The 21,310-nt window shown below is 36.4% G+C and overlaps 2 protein-coding genes and 1 long non-coding RNA gene across 3 annotated transcripts; 1 reads left to right on the top strand and 2 right to left on the bottom strand.

The window, feature by feature from the left end:
• Window positions 1-3,735: 3,735 nt before the first annotated feature.
• On the top strand, window positions 3,736-11,727 carry LOC125804723 (uncharacterized). The gene is made up of 15 exons (XM_049484017.1): window positions 3,736-3,780; window positions 4,084-4,223; window positions 4,339-4,570; window positions 5,584-5,659; window positions 5,749-6,026; window positions 6,135-6,212; window positions 6,577-6,653; window positions 6,750-6,821; window positions 6,943-7,148; window positions 7,486-7,582; window positions 7,685-7,823; window positions 7,918-8,021; window positions 9,388-9,532; window positions 9,626-9,746; window positions 10,782-11,727. Exons 1-15 carry the CDS (start codon window positions 3,736-3,738, stop codon window positions 11,087-11,089), a joined length of 2,118 nt encoding a protein of 705 aa, XP_049339974.1. The 3' UTR covers window positions 11,090-11,727.
• Window positions 11,728-14,908: 3,181 nt separating this feature from the next.
• On the bottom strand, window positions 14,909-16,503 carry LOC125804821 (uncharacterized). Its single transcript, XR_007440999.1, has 3 exons — window positions 16,472-16,503; window positions 16,248-16,293; window positions 14,909-14,974 (listed from the first exon to the last, which is right to left on the bottom strand). It is a non-coding gene; the product is annotated as an uncharacterized LOC125804821 (long non-coding RNA).
• Window positions 16,504-18,728: 2,225 nt separating this feature from the next.
• LOC125804722 (uncharacterized) lies at window positions 18,729-21,310 on the bottom strand. The gene is made up of 2 exons (XM_049484016.1): window positions 20,801-21,310; window positions 18,729-19,322 (listed from the first exon to the last, which is right to left on the bottom strand). The coding sequence occupies exons 1-2, from the start codon at window positions 20,843-20,845 to the stop codon at window positions 18,729-18,731; spliced, it is 639 nt and encodes a 212-aa protein (XP_049339973.1). The 5' UTR covers window positions 20,846-21,310.

Here is a 21,310-nt window from a genome sequence, read left to right as displayed (position 1 = left end):
TGGCTTTAGGCAGATTTAGTACGCGAGTAGTATGTAGTATGCCATTCCGAATACAGCCGCTGTATTCGGAATGGCATACTACTATACTGCGTACTGCATACTGCACTAGTATGTACTGCATACTACACGCTGCCCAGTATGCAGTATTCGGTACTGCAACACCTTTGATTGTAGTACCCTACACGGTCCCTGACACACCAATCAGTGCTCTGTAGTGCTCCGAATTCCTTAGAGTGAGTTGTAAACAGAAAGAACATGAAAAATGTCCTACCGTTTCATTATTAAAACTAATGAGATCTGCATACTGTACAGAACAGCAATTGAGTTTAGCAGCTAACCCAATTCTAACAACCAATTAGCAGCAGCCCCCACAACCCAAGTATGTTCCAGTTATATTTAAATATGTTTTTCTATTTATTTTAGTAGATTACTATTTTCATCTATGTAAGTACCAACAAGAAGAAAACATTTAAACAAACTCTCATTCATATTTACACAATCTCAACACAAATCAAACAATTTTATTAATTTGTATTCAAATAATTCCCTTATTTAAAAGAAAAATATGTATTTAAACTCAGGGAATTATTTATTAAATCAACAGAACGATTTATTAAACAAAGGTAATTATTTATTAAATAAAGAGAACGATTTATTAAAACTGAGGGAATTTTTTATTAAAGTAACAGAATAATTTATTAAAACTGATGGAATTTTTTATTAAAGTAACAGAATAATTTATTAAAACTGATGGAATTTTTTATTAAAGTAACAGAATAATTTATTAAAACTGAGGGAATAATTTATTAAAATAACAGAATAATTTATTAAAACTGAGGGAATCATTTATTAAAATAACAGAAAAATTTATTAAAACCGAGGGAATTATTTACTGCATCAAGGAAAGTAATGGCTCACTGCTGTCGAGACCCTCCGCTGTCCCGGCCGCGGAAAGCGCTCGGTCGCGGCAGCGGTGGGTCCCCGCCGCGGAAAGCGCTCGGTCGCGGCAGCGGAGGGGCTCGACAGCAGTGAGCCAATACTTTCCAAAATAATTCCCTTAATTTAAAAATATATTTATTTATAAAATTTAAAAATCTCTCGCACTCGCCTCCATCTTGTTTTTTTCTCAAGCGAGCTGGAGAAGCCAGTCGCAATGCATGTTGGGATGCAGTACACCGCGAAGATAGCTCCCCATGCACACTGCGGAATCGGAGCGGAGTAGTACACCATCCGGGTACCTGTAGTGCACTACATATCTGCAGTTTGGTCACATACTGTGTACTGCATACTGGCTTTAGGCAGATTTAGTACGCGAGTAGTATGTAGTATGCCATTCCGAATACAGCCATAGACGCCGCTGCCCTTTGTTCTCTGCCGCGTATTGCCTTTTCGTGCGTACAAAGCGTTATACTCTGTGTTTTTTCCTGATCTCCTGTGTTTTTTGACTACCCCTTTTTGGATTTTCCTATGATATTGCTGTTACTGGTTTCTGAACTCTGCCCTGGACTTTATACTTCTCTTTTGTCTCACCTCTGATACTGTTGTTGCCTGGAATCTACCCTGGACTGTTTGGTATGTGCTTAGCTTGTTGTTTTACTGTTTGGTTTAGCTCATTGTATATAGTTGTTGTAAATAAAACTTGTACAGTTCCACGTCTGCGTTTGTCTCTGATCTGCCTGGCTTGCCTGACAAAATGTTACCCTTATTTTTCCATATTTTTTTACCAGTAGTTTACTATTGTTTTATTGTTATGAGGGAATACATCATAAATAATTACAATTATAGCATACTTACAATTAACAAATTACTTTATAATATTTCCATAATAATACCTATAATATATAATAGTTATATATATATATAATAGTTATATATATATATATATATATATATATATATATATATATATATATATATATATATATATATAAAATACAAAATACTACAATAATATATTACAATAATAAAATATCTATAATAGTATTATAATATTAATAATATATTAAAATAACAATAATTATAGCTAATCTAGCAAATTCACTCAATGTCCTGTTCTAAATGTTACCATTGGTGCATGACGTCACCTGAAGAGTTGCTCTCCTTTTTTGCTTACATATGGACTATTGTTTGAGTATCATGATAATCAAATTTGTGTTCGAAAGCTGCATGATTTTTGTCACTCTAGAGAAAGAATGGTCTTCATGTTAATCTAACAACAAACTTGGAATGCAAAAATAAATAACATTTTAATTATAATATTTAGGTCTAAACACAACATATAATTATCATGTCAAATGGGTCAGCATTCTTATCTTATTTTAATTATTAATCAGAATTAAATTAGTTTTCACGAAACAGTAAATAGTTCTATGATTGGGCAAAGTCGTGATTGTCAAAACGGTTGAGCCAATGAAATCCTGAGAATCTCTCGTTTGAATTTGAGCGCCAACTTCGCCTATAGACGTCACGTTCAGTCCGCCGCTGACACGCCCATTTAGGAGATTGGCTTCAATCCACTAGAAGAGACAACTGCAGGTTGTGCAGAGGGAGACGTTCTGGTTGTATCTGAAGTGTTTGGGTTTTACCTATGGCATATGGAACGCCAAAAGGCCCAAAAAACGCCTGGACCAGACGCCTTTTATAGAAAAGTGTGTGGGTTTTACGCCGTAATCAAGGGCGTAGGAGCGGGTTTGATATTGGGGGGGACACATTAGCCAATATGAACCCAAGCCCACCCAATAGTTTCCTAGAACAACATTTGTGGAAATTACTTTTAATTAAAAGTAAATTATTATTATAAGGTGATTTTACAACCTAAACATGTCACTCCACATTACAGCTACTGTTGTTAGAAAAATTATGCAAGCAATGTCTGAATTATATACATATGACAAAAACTTTCAGTTATCACCTAATATTTAAAATAATATAACAGATTATTATTATTGTTATTATTATTATTATTATGTATTGGCATGTCAATTCTGTTGTATATTTACATTTTCTCCTGCACTTTTATTTTTTTCTACTGAGAGCTCTTCTTAAGATGGTGTCCTTTTATGTAAAATAATGTAACTTTACGTTTCATAGAGACTTTTATAAACGTCAGGCTATGTGGTCTTACTGTGAAATACAAATGAACAGAAGTCACGTTACAGCAGTGTTTCTCAACCCAGTTCTTATATATTCTACTGCATATTAAAACTGTTCTGCATATTCTACAGCTTCCTCTGGTGGATATACATGATTAATTTAGGCTCCATAGTATGGAGCCAAATCAGGGACAAAAGTTTTGTCAATTTGAAAAAAAAAATTGAAACTGAAAGTTTAAGTATTAAGCTTGAACTTTGAAAAATACAAAAATATATTTGAAATAAATATAAGTGTATTAAATAATTTTTCAGCTTGTATATAATTTTGATTCAATTCGAAAATAGTTTTAAACAATTTTTGTTTTTTTAATTTTCACTTTTTTTTGTGTATTTTGATATTTGAGATCTTATATTTTTCAGGTGCAATTTTTTTTTACAGTTTCGATTTTTTTTTTTTCAGGGTTCAAATCTTTTTTTTTACTTTCAGATCTCAGTTTTCAGGTTTCAGACTTTTGGCCCTGATTTTGCGTGTGGGCGTGGTATCATAGGAAAGGGGCGTGGTATACGGTTGAGGACCTACTCCGGAGGACCCTGTCAATGTGCCTGCGTGGATTATATATGTCTGTACGTTCTCCCTCGCGCGATGGCGTCCGCTCCTCCTGGACAGCCTGCTGGCTCCAGCACACAGGTAAGATATATTAGGTAACTTTAGTTATATTGAGCTGGTACTCTAGAAAAATGCCAAGTTAAAGTCGTGTATGTGAAATAGCGATATGTATTAAGGGAAAAGGCGTCTTGTGGCGGGGAAAGTTGCGAATTAAATTCAGGGCTAGCGTTATCTAGCATTAGCCTAGCATTAGCCTATGCTAGTAGCTACATAGCTAACTAGTTGGGGTAAATTTTACTCGTCAGTCGGGTTCAGCTCACTGTTCTGTATTGTAAGTGTATGGTCTTAGCTATTTGTCTTCGTGAACATCTGTGTTTTTGCCAGAAAGTCGACTATAATTCGACAGTGGCTGCAGCTGCACAGAGCCTCATAAATGTGCTCACGCAGAACCTCTCTCATGGACAGCAAGAGCAAGGAAGAAGGCAGGAACAGAGCCAGTCTACTGTAGAGCAAGATATGGCCAGGTTTTAGATTTATTGCAGTTTTATTTTACATTTTCATTTAAAGTTCATTTGGTTAGGCCATTTTTCTTATGCATTTTACTTATGCTTAAACACGCTTTTTATATTATTTGTGCAGGTCTTTCCCTGGATTTTTTACAAAAAAAAGTTACCTTGGAAAGAGAAAGATACAGAGTCTGAAGACGTATGGCCCAGCAAATACAAAAACCTGGAAATCTTTCAGTTTCTATTCATACCTGTTAAACAGGAACTCTGAATTAACCCCAACGTCATCTGAGGAATTTGAATTTGCTCAGGCAGGACTTGGAAAAAGACATCTCACAATGTTAAAGGACATGAACCATGACGAGGTATTGAATACAAGAAACAAAAAAACACAATTTAAACATTTCACTAGGTCAGTCAGAATAACTGCTGTTTTTAAACATAGGATACAAGCTTGATCATGAATGGGCTCCCCACTACACCACTTGGTATTAAAGTTGGTAAAAACACTATTTGAGTAATTTTTGACCATTACCTGTCATTGCTTATAAAACTCACATTAATGAACTGCATGGGGAAATATGTGATTTTAGTGTACAGTGGCAAAGCAGTGCATTGTTGCATTTCAAGTGAAATTCTGCAGTTAACATTTGAATTTGGCTGGTGGGAAAATGCTTTGATGGTTGGATAGAACTGCAAAGTGCCAAGACTTGTGTCTAAAGGGGAAATTTGACTTATCTAGATTGCATGCATTGGGATCCCTATTTAGTATTTAGTAAGCTACAATATTGACTATAAAATATTATGCATTGTGGGAGTTTATAGAGCCCACATTCTAATTCCTCTTTATAATTAAAGTCAGCATTCTCAGTAGTGCCTTACAGTGTAAAATGTTCAGATGCTACGCACTTGTTTTCTGCGTGTCTCTCAGTATAAGCTAGCTAAATATGTATGTGAATGGCTTGAATACATGGTGTAAAAGGCTACAGCAGCAGCAAATCTTTGTTCTATGTCGTTATGATTAAACTCTTAGGGGCAGTTTCTGTTACTGTGATTAGGCCTGGTCTTAGACTGTATCTTCCTTCCAATGGAAATTCGAAATGCATTGTAGTCTAAGACAAAGCTCAATCCCTGACTGGGAAAAAAACCCTTCATTAGAGTTATTCTCTGGTTCTCATGCATGTGGTTGTGGTATTACTGGTGCATAAGTCATTGCACCAAACTTTTTTTACTACACAATACATTTGTCCTTCCCTCAACATAATCATGTTCATTTTTAACGTATGATACGTCAATAATGTAATTACTGTGACAGGCCTACCTGCTACTTTATGCTTCAAACGTGCAGACAATTAACTGGGTCCTGTTGTTCTCTTAGATCTTTGAACTACTTCAAATTGAGTATCCGAAGATGAAGGGGCTGACTGGTGGATGGCTACTCTACAAGGCAACGGGTAAACAAATTATGCCCTAGAACATTCATTGTAATAATTTAAACTCATACAAACACACAACTGAAATCCAAAAATGGTTTCATTTACAGGTGGTCAGGGTAGAAGGAGACTGATAATGATTCCTCCTGATTCTAATGGATATACTGGCTCGCTAATTCGCAGTGTTACTGGGGCAGGGAAAAGCATCCTGTACATCGTGCCTTTGCAACATGAGTTTGACCTAACTCCACTACCTCCGGATGCCATCGAATTTCAAAGGATGCCAAAAGCACAATGCCAAACATGCAAAGTGAGTTTCCCTTTGCAGATTTTGGCCCTTCATGTTCAAGAGTGCACAGAGTCTCCATCATCAGCAGAAGATGCTGAGGTAAATGTGGCTGTGAAATATATAACATGAAGCAGTAACTTTAATATAAACTTTGTTTATTTTGCTGGTGCTTAACAGAATATTGTGAATCTTATTGTAACATTTTAGACATGTTCAAGTGAGGTCCAGATTGTTTCTGTGACAGCCCCCCCTGTGTTTTGTGACCCGGAAACAGCTGTTGAGGAGGTATGAAACTTCCATTTCTTCAAAATGAAAATAATATCAATGTTGATAATTAAGTCAGCTGTGCACATTGTAACACATAATTTCTCTGTGTTTTTAAAGATTTAGCAAAGGTCTAGTGGTAAAATTGTGACAGTATGTTGTGACTAGACTCTTAGTCTACTACTATTTAATTAAATTACTTGTCATTAAATCCTTAATTGTGTACATATGATTAGTGAGGATAAATTCAGTTTGGTATAAAAGCACAAATAATGTAAAATTTTAGGCCAGCCTGGGGTGCTATGGCAATGGTTATATACTTAATAAGATAATCCATTGTATTATGCTGTTCTATATTCCTATTAACCTTTTCTATCTCCATCAGAAGGTTCCGTGTCCTATATGTTTCATAGAATTCACACCACAGTTTCTCGAGGTCCATGCTAGCTCTTGTGGAGAAAGGTATCTAGTGTACTTTTGTGCAATTTTAAAGTACGTTCCCTAAAGTGCTAGTTTTTTCTGTTAGTAGTAGTGCACGCATCTCTTCTAATTTTGTAGAGAAAAAGATGACCTTATGATGGCTGAGAGAAGTGACGTGAGCCAGGACAATGAAGGAGAGCAGATCAAAAGGTTATTACTGTTGTTTCAACATAAACCTCTACACCTGCCAGTCCTCTTCATTCTGCAGTGCCTTGTGTTCAACATTAGTTAAATTGTTATGAGCTGGATTTAAAAAAGTTTTCTTGTACAGTGTTGATGACATTTTGGACACCATTTCTCGAAGAGTTGACCATGAAAAGCAGTTCCACATACAAATCTCAAGAACAAACATTCTGGAGAGAGGACTTCTGCAGTGGCAACGGCAAAAAAAAAATCTGCCGACTGCTGCTCTTAAAGTGACTTTTTTTGGGGAGGCAGGAGTGGACACTGGTGCTCTTAGAAAAGAATTTCTCACAGGTAAAACAAATTAGCATAAATGCCATTCCTTTGCAAACTTTACTAATCCACGTTTTATTTCTGTTTCTGGTGATTAGGGTAAAAAGGTCACTAACCCAACATGAAAGAAGTTGTCTTGCCTGTAATATATACCCTATTTTGGTCAAAGTGTTATGCTGTTAATTATGTATTAGTTTATGTGTACTCAACATGGGAAAAGTTTACAGAACCGTATTTATTTAAGATATTGCCATTATTATTGTTTTCTCATAAGCAGAAAAGAGAAACTAATTGGATGGTAATTTATTTTGTCTTATTGATTAGACATTGTAAATGCTGTTTGTATGTCTGTGTGTAGAAATGGTGGCAGGAATTGAGGATCGTTTCTTTGAGGGAACACAAAATAAGAAGAGCCCACGATACTCTCTGACCGACTTTGACAATGGCATGTACAGGTATGTTTATTTTGTATTTCCGTACTATGAATGTAAGGACAGTGTTTCTTTTTATTAAATGCTTTCTAACGTAATACATTCATGCTCAATTTGTGCAAATAGGACAGTTGGTGAAATTTTGGCTGTTAGTTTGGCACAAGGTGGCCCGGCCCGGCCCGACCTTTGTAATGGGCAGATAAACCCGACGACCCTCAACAGTGATGCAGTTGCAGATGTTCACTTGCGAGGGCTAATTGACCAGGTATGACCTCCATCTGAAGGAAAAGTACATTTGTCAAATGTAAATTTATGTTTACGTACAAATCTTTGGATGTGATCTTAAAATTATTTTTTAGGTGGAGAAGTCGACTGAGCATTCAATTGAAGACCTATCTGATGAAATCTTAAACTGTGGATATACAGGCACCATCTCCATTCAAAACAAGGAGTTAATCATTCGGTATGTTAGAACATGTATTTCTTTTTGTCCAGGTAACATAATTAAAGTTTGGATGTCCTCATCAGCTATGTGGACTACAGTTCCCTATACTTCATATTAATTGGTTTGTAGAATGTTATGAGTTTGGCAAGTTGCTTTGCCAGGTGTTGTGATGAATATTAGCTGTCTGATGGAATCCAACTCCCTGTGTCGCATGTGTGCCCCACAGCAGAACGAGCATAAAAGATTACCCTCAGATACCTTTTATTTCTGTTTATAAATAAATGAATTCCCAGTCTACGTGTGTGTTCATACTGCTGCGTGATGCACCTGCACGACAAGGGGAGTCGGCACATCTTTGCTCACTTTTCATGTTCTTTCTCATGAAAACGGGCATATCTGCGCCTTTTTTCTGTCCACATTGTTGAAAATGTGCTGAACAGTCTCGTGCTACGCTAGAACAGGGCACAGAAATTTGTGTCTGTGATGGCAAGAAAGGAGAACCATTAAAAGCTATATATACATGTTATCTTTCACAGTGCTACCACCGCCCCTTTTTTTAAAAAGAGTTTTTTAGGTTTTTTTTTTTTGACATATAAATAACATTTCAGTAGTGTCAATTAGTTTTTCACAAAGTTAGTAATGTTTAAAGCTCACCTTCCGTCGTTTTTTCTTTCATTTTAAAATGTCTAGTTGTGGTCTCTAGTATGAATGAATGACATGTGAGCCGTTTTTGTAAAAAAAAAGTGCTCAGGTGTCTCTGTATAGCTCTTTTTTAATGGACTGTTTTAGGGGTGTGTCCAAAATGACCGGATTCCAGCTTTGCTCATGAATATTCATACATGCAAACAGCATGCAAATATCTCTCCTCTGATTGGCTAGGAGCACTGCGACGCCCCTCCACCGCTCTGCCGCTCACTGCCTCCCACCTCCTAACTGATGAGCGGTGATGTTGCGTCGCTTCAGCTCCGCCTCTGGGAGTTTCTCGAGCCAAGGTGGGCTGGTCTGTGAGTTTCTGCCTACGTATGCAGAAAGATAATTCAAAATTCACCCGTTTTTCGGAGGGGGGGAGGGGGATTTCTTTGCTTAGCCCCTGCAGACAATGGGGGCTGCAAAACAGTTTAATGTGCAGGTGTACACATTCAACTCGGAGAGACCTACTGTATTCCACAAAAAACAAGAAAAATCGGATTTTCGCGGAAGGTGAGCTTTAAGTCAATCCCGATGCCTTTGGTCTCTCCCACATGAAAAGATATGGTTACACATGGTTGTGTAATTCAACAATGGTATCGACCAGTATGGAAAGTTTATGTATCGTATTGGAACTGAATTTTTTTTTTTATTGGTACTTCTCTAGTGTAAAACTTTTTTCTTTCTAATGTTGTAGTGCCGTTATACTCCACGCAGTGCTGAGGTTGCAGCCTATGCTAGAGCAACTAAGGGAAGGCCTGCAACTGTATGACCTTCTTTCACTCCTCAGGCAGTACCCTGATATCTGCCAGCCCCTTTTGGTTCCTGGAGAAGATGTAAAAGTAAGCAAAACAAGAGTGACCATTTATTATGAATGCTTGCTATTTTATAATTAAAGCATGGTTATTTATATTTTGACAATTTTTTTTTTATAGGTCAGTGCAGAGTTTGTCATGGCATCCATTTGTCCTCAACTTAGTGATAAAGGGAGTACGAGACATCAGATTGAGCTGGAGCTTATCAACTTTCTTCAAGACTTCCTTTATGAAGCTGAAGGTATAGTTTTGCAAAAAAAACATCAAATTTATATTCTATACACTTTGAAACCACTGACCAGCTGCCACATGTAGTACAGGTGCATCTCAATAAATTGAATAACACCCAATTAGCAACTCTGGAAGGAAGCGGGGTGAAGGCAAATCCAGCACTTGTAGGGAAATAAAAGAATCCTAACGGTTCATTAACAGGAGAAGCAAAACAGGGGAATAAGAAGGCAAGGCAGACTGGTGGAGGGAAGGGTTAGAGAAAAACAAACTGTGCTATTTATATAAATATGACTTATCAGTAGCAGGGAGCACTTCTTCACTTGTACAATGTTGTGTGGTTTTCCTGTTCACTTTGTGATGAATATGAATTGACTTACCAGCGCAAGCTTTACTAATGCCTACCTTTCACCTAACGATTTTCAAGTGATTTCAGTGTCTTGCTAGAGTCGAGTTTCAGTCGCGCCATCTCAATCGTTCAGTGTAAGGTGGTTAGGATTGAAAGTTTAAGTCAGTCTCTTTCTTGTACTGGCATTCAGATAAAATCAACCGTGTTTAATATTACCGTAAGTCTTGAGACTCGGCTCATGAAAATTGTGACGTGAACAATGTCAACTACCAACAGGAGAGCTAGGGGAAGCTGCAAGGCAAGAATATTTTGGTTGACTGTTTGCAAAATGTGTTGTTTTTCAAATAGCCTGTAGTCAATATATGATTCTTACTTTGATTCTTACTTTAATATGTACAGTATTTTAAACACAGGTAGCACTTTATTTTTTGTAATGCATTTTAAAGTCACTATATTTAAAGTTATTTATTTTGCACAACTTTCTTATTGTGCAGTGAATTTTGCAAGAATGATGTTGCATTAATTCTATATAAAACAAAGGCAAATATATTGCTATACAAGGTGGTAGCATGAGAGAGGGTGTCAGACTTTGGCCTTAACGTTTAGTAGTCCTAGTGTATGGACAGCCTAAGACAGAGAATTTCTAGTTATTAACCTGAATTTGTAATGCTGAGCTAATAAAATGTGTTGTCTTTGTAGTTGAAGATCAGGGGCATGGAGAGGAAAAAGAGGGACCACACTCCATTACACCTGCCAGGTTTCTGCAGTGGGTTACAGGTCAAGGTCACATCCCCCTTCTTCCTTCAGAGAAGAAGGACTTTGCTGTAACTGTCAAATTTAACCATGACTGCAATGCAGACTTTGGAATTCATAACATCTGTTACCCTGTTGTGTCAGCATGTGCCAAAAGAATTGTGCTACCTGTTAGACACATTAAGTCCTATGACCAATTCAAAAGCATTCTACTGGAGGCTTTTTATCTAGGCCAAGAATTTAACATTGTGTAATCAAATTAGGGCTGGGCAATATGGCCCTAAAATAATATCACGATATTTCATTGTATTTTTGTGATAACGATACTCTTGGTGATATGACAAAACATTGAATTAAACAAAATATATATTTCAAGAATACAGTACTGCAACAAAATGAATATATTCGGAAACAAAATTATCCAGAATGTCTAGTTACTAATAATGCACTCCATATATCCAGGATTGAAGTAAGAAATTTTACTGGACAGATATAATCTGACTCTAGTAGATATAGAATGGGAAATGAGGACAGTGTGAATTTTCCTTTTGATACAAACAGTAAAAAAAGTAGTTCCCTGGATGTGATAATTAGGGGTGGGTGATATGGCTCCATATTTCAGGATATAATATCGTTCACAATATTGAAAAATGTTGGCGATATAATTGCGTACAATGCGATATGGCACAGCCCTAAATCTAATGCCTCTATGTAAACTTAAAATACAATGTTAAGTACCAACTGTTATGTACTCTGGTTAAAGAAACATTTTATATGTATGTTCACTTTGTTTCAAGATCTTGCCATGTTTGAAAAGAAAGTCAAGTAGGCAAGTACGAACTGTTGTATGAAGTAATTGTTACAACTTTTAATAAAACATGTATTTTAGCAATCTTAAAGTTCTGTTATTTACAGGTGAAAAGTCCTCATCTTCACTGTTGCCATTTCATAAACCAAGTCCATTTTTGGTGTGGGTAAACACACTGAAGGACAATGTTGGACTAAGGTACATGATTTAGAACATAGTTCAACACAGCTAAATAAACATCTCGACCATAGGACTCTGATTGTCTAGTAACCTCAATTGTCGTTCTTAAGCCTGCCATATCGTTGTCATGTAAGGGACACTCCACAGGTGGAACAATCACTCCAGAGCTGACCGCATCCATCTCGCTGGCAATGTTGAAATCTTCATTTTCCTAAGAGTATATTTAAAATATGAAAATCGGTTAGATGTCAAAACTAGTCATGCAAACTTCCAACTATACTACATACCATTATCTGAAAAGATTGTAATATTTAAAGTGAAGTTGTACTTTCCAACTTTTTGATCTGTATTAACCTTTGAGTGGTTTCTTTACCATTTTGTAAACATGTCTAAAGAACAGTGCATACCTCTACATGTTCTGGAGCATCAACAGGGTTTTGGAGGAGTCCCATAGTCCACAGTTGTTGGGGGGAGAGATTTTGCTCCGTTCTTAAAGGGTGATTATCCCAACCCACCCTGAAAATGTCAAGATCCCTCTGCAGACGTGGAAGAAACACGTGCTGGGCACAGAATAGATGGATGCTATCGGATGGATCTAGAATGCCTTCATCCTCAAGGCTGTGAAGAACTTCATAGTAGACATTTGAAACAGCCATCCAAACATCTCGCCACAAACGCTCGATTCTGTTGAATAAAAATCAACATTTGAGGGTAGCATCTGACATATACAGGTGCTGGGATTTTCATTAGTTGTCAGTTATAATAATCAAAATGAAAAGAAATAAACATTTGAAATATCAGTTTGTATGTAATGAATTAATATAATATACAAGTTTCACTTTTTGAAAGGAATTACTGAAATAAATAAACTTTTTCATGATATTCTAATTTTATGACCAGCACCTGTATATATGCATATGCAAACACATACATTACACACACACCATATTTTTCAAACCACAAGGCCACCGGATTAAAATACGCACTACCAACTAAACCCAAAATATTAAAACAACAATCTAATCTAATTTCAAATGATAAAAGCAAAAAAAAAAAGAAAAAAAAAAACAACTATTTAACAGCTACTAAAATTGTACTAATTTTAAGGCAGCAGTTTAATATCTAGAACGCAACTGAATTTCATGATCAGGCCGAACGTCATCGTGTGAGAGGGGAAGTGATGTCCGATTAACTGCCCAAAAAATCCAGCCTGAGCACGTGCACGTTTTGCCCAAGCCTGGTCCATCCTATAAACTGTCATTATCGAGCCCCATTTAAACCCCACATTTTTTTCCTTAAGTTGAGCATTAACTGGGCTTTTAAAAAACATTTCCAGGCTGTTTGAATCAGGGAAATCTGTTCAGAATTATGTTAATTAAGGGCAAAAACACAATAGTATAGTTATAGTATTACTATACACAGCCCTGCAAGTCACATGCGTAATGCTGTCAAGTGGGGGGAGCTTAGCTGCATGATTATTACATTAACTTGTGCAACTAAAAACTGTGATTTATTAATTGATTATCACGCCATAGCTTTATATAAAAGCAGAGAATATATGGGCAGAGAATCTTAACTCTGTACGTGTCTTTTTGTACGTGGGATTTCAGCGCACAACAACGACAAACGATTAAAACGTGCAGTGTGAGCTCTCCACAACGCACTCGATAAAAACATTTAAAACACAGTGTCTGCCTGGCTCAGATCAGTGAGAAGTTCTGTATTCTAAATGATAGAAAAAGCTAGCAACAGGCTAAGCTATCTGCCACCACAAATTTAATAATAACAGGAAAATAAATATGAAATTGGAAAATAACCAACTAAACTAATGCCAAATTACTAACAAACATATCTAATGATTTCAAGAGATACAAACGAAAGAAACCAAACAAAGAATAAAAAAAAATAACAAAAACAACAATTTAACAGCCACTAAAGTGGTACTAATCCCAAAACAGCATCTTAACAGCCAGAATATACAGCTTCAAAAAGACATACCAGGGCTCTGAGGCACAACCACTGCAGATGAGAATGCGCAGCAGTGGCGTGATGGTTCTAGCAAAATAATTTAAATGTAAATACACAACAAAGTGTCCCTAAAACCGGTTCCGAGTTTGAGTTTTGTGCACCTTTATAGTGCAAAAAATACATATATATAAAAATCACACACACCTACCTTTGATTGTGCACACTCTTTCCAGACAGGAAACTTCCCCTTCCACAGCCCCTAACAGTGAACATGCATCGTGCTATGCAAACATTTTCCACTCCTTGGTCCCCTCTTACTCTAAAAATAAATAAATAAAAGTCAAAGAATAAAAATTAGAAAAGGCTGCTTAAGGATTCTAAATGTTAAAAAGTGATCAAAGTCACAATTTTGGGGGGTTTTGCAATTTCTAGTACATAGGATTACACCAATTAATACAAAACAGTACTGTCAAATAATTCTAACAATTGCATAAAAGGATTGATGGAAGGCAAGTGAAAATGTTTGTATACTATATAAATCACCAGCAAAAAGAAAGATCTGACTGATATACCTAAACGAGTAATACAAGTCAATTGGCAATTTTCTTAAAGCTTAGAGCCGTAATTTAATGCAAATAAAGAATGTCATAGTTACTTCATATCTTAGTGGTAGCCATCTCACAGGTCAAAACTTTGTGCAGTGATGTCTAAGATGGTTTAAAATCTTAAAATAAAAACTAGTATCTGATGGCCAATAACATTGTATCATGTAAAAAACACCCAGTTTTTCAATGCTCAGGACCCCATATGACCACCACAAAGCAGCTTTTATTTGGGTGGTGGATCATACTCAGCACTGCAGTGACACTGCTATATTGGTGTTAGTGTGTCATGTTCTGGTGTGAATGAATCAGACAGCAGTCTTGTAATTCTTGCTCTGTGAGGTCCTAACCATTGAAGAACAGGGTGAAAATATAATAAAGTATGCCAAGAAACAGATACAAGACTACAGTCTGTCAGTACAGACTACAAAGTGCTCCAACATTGTAAATAGACCTGAAGGTGTTTTTTTAAAAGTTTTTTGTTCTTACCGTAACGGAAAGCCATACTTTTGTATTGCCTCCAAGAAAAATGCAAGTGCAGTTGATGCTTTATTATTGGTTGCAGCACCTAGGTACATGATCTGAATGATAGAACATAATTTAGTGAAAATGTCATTTAAATATCTGACATTAAAATATGTAAATATAACCTGCTCACACCAGAAGTTTCTTACATGATACAAGAAGAATATTGACAAAAACAGAGTATTTCAGAATATACAATGCAGAAGAAGTCTTCACATATTTTCATATTTTTATGCTATGTTGCAGCCTTGTGCTTGTTTTAAAAATCCAGGTTTGGAGAGGTTTCTGTCTGGCCAATCATGGGCCATAAAACCCAGATTGGTGCAGTGCTGCATTGATGTTGACCCTCTGGAATTTTCTACCATCTACACACAGGATCTTTGGAACTCAGCCAGTGTAACCAATGGGTTCTTGGTCAAATTTATTACCAAGGCATTTCTTCCCCGATTCAAAGGGCATCCAGCTCCAGGAAGAATCATGTTTGTTCCAGAACTCTTCAATTTCAGAAATATGGAGCCACTATGCTCTTAGGAATTTTCAATACAGCACAATTTTTAGTAGCCATCACCAGATCTGTGCTTCCACACAGTCCTGTCTCTGAGCCACACAGCAGATCCTGCTCGAATTGGTCTGATATGTACTGTTGGCTGTAAGACCTTATATTGGCTCCAATTAAAGTGTAGAAAACACTTTAATTGGAAAAGTGTAGTGTGTAGAAAAATCAAAAATGTATATTAAATATTTAACATAAAATGCGAAAAAAAAACTGAAATAATCTGAAGACTTTCCAAATTGACTGTACAGTGTCTATTGACCTAAGAACAGACTCAGTGAACCATCCGATAACCTGAATGAGCTATGTAAACTTAGACTGTAAAAGAACACTACACTTACAGTATTAAAATCAGCCACAATTCCCTTCTTTCTCCAGTTAACAAATACATTTAATTCAGTGTGCATTTATATTATCATTCAAACTACAGTATTAATATATTTAAAAAGTCTATAGTTACTCATATTTCAAGGAAGAGCAGCAGGAGGTCCTCTGATAAAGAACAGTAGCTGATAAAGGACAGTAGCTGAGCTACTGTCACTACAGTGTATAAGCTTGTTATGCTAACTGGCTAGCATTATCTAGCGAGCTCTGCCAGTGTGCTTGCTGTTGTACACAGCATTCCGGATTGCCTCTAGTGGTATGGCGGTATGTAAAAAATGCATACCGGTTATAACTTCCCCTCCGATGTACCAAATAAACAGGTATACTGCTCAACACTAAATACACTGGAAGGATTTCTATTTGTGTGTTCATTGCTGAAAAAATTTAATTACCTTTCTTGAGAAGCCATCAACACCTCCAAAAATGACAAGGCCATATCTGTTCGGGAAAAAATACCATCAGTTTAAATTAGTATCTGGCTACATTTCTTTGCATTCACTTGTTGATGCACAAGAAGAGTTGGACAGATAATTTGTAAACATTGTTTTAGTGCATTTCCTACATTTACCCAAAGGTAGAGCGACATAACATGTAAAAAAAAAAAAGTATTGCATACCTGATAAGCTTATGATTTGTGTCGATATGTACGAAGTGCAGAGGACCCTGAACAGAATATGTTCTTCTTGAAACACATCCCATCCTAGTAGGGCTGGACCCGAATATTCGGGTATTCGGATATTCGTTCGTTGAGTAGGTATTCGGTTTTTAATTTTGGTATTCGGATATTCGTTTTTTTTCTACTTTCCAGAGTTCCACCTCACTCTAACCACTTCTGTTCTCGCGGGTCCCGTCAGAATATCTTGCGTGCGGGACAGAACTGAACTGTTATTGGCTGGAGCGGGAGTTTAATCCAGACGACAGTGTTGGGAGTAATGGCGTTAAAATAAACGGCGTTACTAACGCCGTTACTTTTTTCAGTAAGGAGTAATCTAACTAATTACTATGACTGTAACTATAACGCCGTTACCATTTTCGACACTCCGTTACTGCACGTTACTTTAGCAGCTGAATGAACTTTTTTTAAACTTTGCGCATACAGACAAAGAGCCCTATCATACACCCCACGCAAGGCGTGTAGCGTGGCGCTTTGCCACCCGTCAACAGTCTATTTTTAGGCCTTGCACGCGTCCTTAAAATAGCGTTGGACTTTGGAATATATTAACACCGATGGGCGTGGTGGTCTGGAAATGATGTGTGTTGAGGTAAATTTCTGGCGTGTTTCTATCTTGGCGGCGGAAAAAAGCTTAGCGCGATTGCTCACCCTGCGCTCCAAAATACTCCATACCATCACATCTTTACCACATAAAAATAAACCACACCCAGAGCCTTCAGCAATCAACTATGAAAAAATATATATACTTAAAAATCTGCACTGTAACTATAAATTATTATTAGTTATATTTATTTCTGTCAGTTATAAGGATTTATATTTATGTTTAGTACACAGACTAAATAACTGTAACTAGGCATTCTGCTGTTTAAAAATTTCAACAGATGCTTATTCTCACTCAAATGCTGGAGTTTTGAAATGGAAAATTAAAAGAGAAAATAACTTTGACTGAACATAAATTTATTTTAGTTAACTTTGCTATTATTTAACTGAATTTCACTTTTATATCTGAAAAATAAAGCACATTGTCAATCTGGCGCGTGGTGCTGCCCGTCAATTACATAAAACTTAAAACATTTGAAATACACAGAAATATAAAGCTATATGTTAGCATTCGTTTCTTATCACCAGGGCAAATTTATTAAAATATTAAATATATTAATTCATGAATTAAAATCTCGTCCAGCACTCTGAAATGTCAGGCACGCAAAGTGGTGCTTGGCGCAGCGGCGCGGCATTGCGCGCAGAATAACCTCTGTCTTCTAAAAAAAGTTTTTATAAATAAGATCTGACAAGTATACTAAAATTAATGTTATTAAACTTACTAAAGCCAACAAATGTACTGTTAATTAAAATCAGGCAAAATGCGCTGCGCCTCTCTCTCTCTCTCTCTCTCTTTCGCAGCGGGAGATGAATTCAGCGCGAGGCTATAAATAATTTACAACTCAGTTCAGTTAAATAAAAATAAGTAAGGACCTGTAAGTTAATCAAATATTGTCAAATATAAAGGATAGGTTGAGGTTTTGGTGAGCTGTTTTCATGATTTGAAACTGAAACTAACCGAAACTTTTATTATTCTGCGCAAAAAGCCTGTGATTGTTTTAAATGAGTTTTTTAATGGATTTAAATGAGTTTTTTAACGGATTGTTGTTTTTGTCCATTCTTTTGTTTTGTTTATATATACATTTATTTCTTTGAGTGTGGTTTGGTTTGTTTAATTTTTATCCCCAGACGCGTATTTGTTTTTTCCGTTTTTTTTTTTCAGTATTACATGTCTTAGTAATTTTCTTTGGTCCTGTGGAGTTTTTCGTTTCTTATTTTTTTTATTCGTTAGACTATATTTTTGTCAACATTTTGGGTTTATTTTTGTTTGTTATTTTTCTAATAATAATAGTAATTACATCATTTATTTTCTTTATTTATTCTTACGCAGCAGATAAGACGCGGTGTGCGGCAGCAGAAATTCCGGGATGAAAACACAAAGAAATCTGGGCTAAAAACACAGAAAAAATATGGGGTGAAAAACAAAAATCCGGGATAAAAACACCAAAAATCCGGGGTGAATATGTCTTAAGGGGGCCGTGATTTTCTTTTTTTTTTTTTACCTCTTTTTTTACCTCTTTTTTTAAAAACGAATATTCGAATATTCGCTTCGAATCAGTGCCGAATATCCGGAGCTCAAAAAACGCTATTCGGGCCAGCCCTACATCCTAGTCATTCTTGAGAGTACACCAACAGAGTCCACACGATGCATAGAGGAAGACACTCTGTTCCATTGTACACGGTGGCCCATGGCCTGCAGAATTCCCTTCATCATTCGGTATCCTACATGTGGTGTCCTGGCCTTCACCGACCTCACCAAACTGTCCAGCTGTTCATCAGTTAGGTTACTATACCGCTGCTTTATAGAAAGGTCCTGCTCACGCATGCGTCTTTTCACGGTCCTCTCAGATACACCCAGATGTTTTGCAATGCGTGACACTGGTAGCTGTAGTTCTAAGAGGCCTTTTAGTTGTTCAGCAGATACAAGATATTTAGGACGGCCCATCTCCCCTTGAAACACTGATACGTGACTGGGTGTTGGATAATCCCTTTCCTCTTCGTTAACAAGTGCCGACAGCTCAGTCAAAGCACTGATAACATCCTGTGGCATCTCCATCTGGCTCGACAATGATCTAAAAATAATCATCTCCTGGTTCACTACAAACTGCAAATAGTCAACATCTAGGGGCAGTCTTTGTGTGGCCTGAGAAACTTTAGTCAGTAGTCTCTGAAGAAAATCCCTTTTCAGTTGTTCCTATAAAAAGCAAAAACATCCCTTTACTTTGACACTGACTTGATTAAATCATACATATACAAAAACAACATAAGAATTACCACTTAAGACATATAGAAAATGATCAAACTTGGAAGGCATCTACCATAGCATAACTTCTTGATGAATTCTAGGATAGGAGTATACTGTTAATTATTGTTCATGTGGTAAACACAAAGTTAGGAGTGCTGCAGTTAAAAAGGAGTCACTTCAATTTAGGGAGATCTGGGGACAATTTAGGCATTTTCTGGAAGAGGATTCAATTAAAGATTTCTTGGAAGATTGATGTATGATGTCATTGTGTTTAGCGGTGATGTAGATAAAAGCGCCATGAATGTTTTTTTTTGTGTTCCACTGCAACTAACATTCTTAATTGATTTTATTTTTGTATTTTTTGTATAGTCTTTTGTGTCAATATTATAGCGCTGTGTAAATATATGTGCGAATTAGGTGTGTGTTGTAACTTTGTATGTGTTTGAAAGTTATGTTTGGTTAAATATGCAACAGTTAAAAGAATATTGAAAAAAACATTGGGAGTGCTGAGGAATTGTCTAAATAGCGCATTTAATAATATGGGCATTTGATCTTCATTTGAACAATATTGAGACATGAAGGAAATTTCAATGACCACATAAAACAAATCTTGATCACTTGTAAAATGTAATGAAAAGAAATGCAAAATATATATTACATATATTACAAAGTATACACATCAACTACAGTTTATTAGGACACGTTTAGAGAGGATCTTGTAGGAGTTGGTCTTGTTTAAACTTTGAACATTAGCTAGGATTGATCCTTTTTGTTTAACTGAGTGGATATTTATGGACATATCCAAAGAGCTCTCTAAATCTTTAGAAATAAGGGTGTACATTTATAAGAACTCAGACCCATTAGAAATTAGACATTCCACCGTCTGAAAAATACATTTCCAACAAAAATTCAATCACCACAATATGGCCTAACCAAATGAACTTTAAATGAAAATGTAAAATAAAACTGCAATAAATCTAAAACCTGGCCATATCTTGCTCTACAGTAGACTGGCTCTGTTCCTGCCTTCTTCCTTGCTCTTGCTGTCCATGAGAGAGGTTCTGCGTGAGCACATTTATGAGGCTCTGCGCAGCTGCAGCCACTGTCGAATTATAGTCGACTTTCTGGCAAAAACACAGATGTTCACGAAGACAAATAGCTAAGACCATACACTTACAATACAGAACAGTGAGCTGAACCCGACTGACGAGTAAAATTTACCCCAACTAGTTAGCTATGTAGCTACTAGCATAGGCTAATGCTAGGCTAATGCTAGATAACGCTAGCCCTGAATTTAATTCGCAACTTTCCCCACCACAAGACGCCTTTTCCCTTAATACATATCGCTATTGCACATACACAACTTTAACTTGGCATTTTTCTAGAGTACCAGCTCAATATAACTAAAGTTACCTAATATATCTTACCTGTGTGCTGGAGCCAGCAGGCTGTCCAGGAGGAGCGGACGCCATCGCGCGAGGGAGAACGTACAGACATATATAATCCACGCAGGCACATTGACAGGGTCCTCCGGAGTAGGTCCTCAACCGTATACCACGCCCCTTTCCTATGATACCACGCCCACACGCAAAATCAGGGCCAAAAGTCTGAAACCTGAAAACTGAGATCTGAAAGTAAAAAAAAAGATTTGAACCCTGAAAAAAAAAAAATCGAAACTGTAAAAAAAAATTGCACCTGAAAAATATAAGATCTCAAATATCAAAATACACAAAAAAAAGTGAAAATTAAAAAAACAAAAATTGTTTAAAACTATTTTCGAATTGAATCAAAATTATATACAAGCTGAAAAATTATTTAATACACTTATATTTATTTCAAATATATTTTTGTATTTTTCAAAGTTCAAGCTTAATACTTAAACTTTCAGTTTCAATTTTTTTTTTCAAATTGACAAAACTTTTGTCCCTGATTTGGCT

Source organism: Astyanax mexicanus, chromosome 10 (genome assembly GCF_023375975.1).
Source record: "Astyanax mexicanus isolate ESR-SI-001 chromosome 10, AstMex3_surface, whole genome shotgun sequence".
NCBI lineage: Eukaryota > Metazoa > Chordata > Actinopteri > Characiformes > Acestrorhamphidae > Astyanax > Astyanax mexicanus.
This window is presented reverse-complemented; position numbering and strand designations above follow the sequence as displayed.

What these genes read in the sequence shown, in the direction of transcription:
- LOC125804723 (XM_049484017.1), top strand. Translation starts at nt 3,736, where the DNA reads ATGGCGTCCGCTCCTCCTGGACAGCCTGCTGGCTCCAGCACACAG. An exon ending in AGGACATGAACCATGACGAG is followed by an intron (nt 4,571 to 5,583) that starts GTATTGAATACA and finishes TTGTTCTCTTAG; the next exon opens with ATCTTTGAACTACTTCAAAT. An exon ending in TTTGACAATGGCATGTACAG is followed by an intron (nt 7,583 to 7,684) that starts GTATGTTTATTT and finishes TTGTGCAAATAG; the next exon opens with GACAGTTGGTGAAATTTTGG.
- LOC125804722 (XM_049484016.1), bottom strand. Translation starts at nt 20,845, where the DNA reads ATGGCGTCCGCTCCTCCTGGACAGCCTGCTGGCTCCAGCACACAG. An exon ending in CTGCTGGCTCCAGCACACAG is followed by an intron (nt 19,323 to 20,800) that starts GTAAGATATATT and finishes TGCTTTTTATAG; the next exon opens with GAACAACTGAAAAGGGATTT.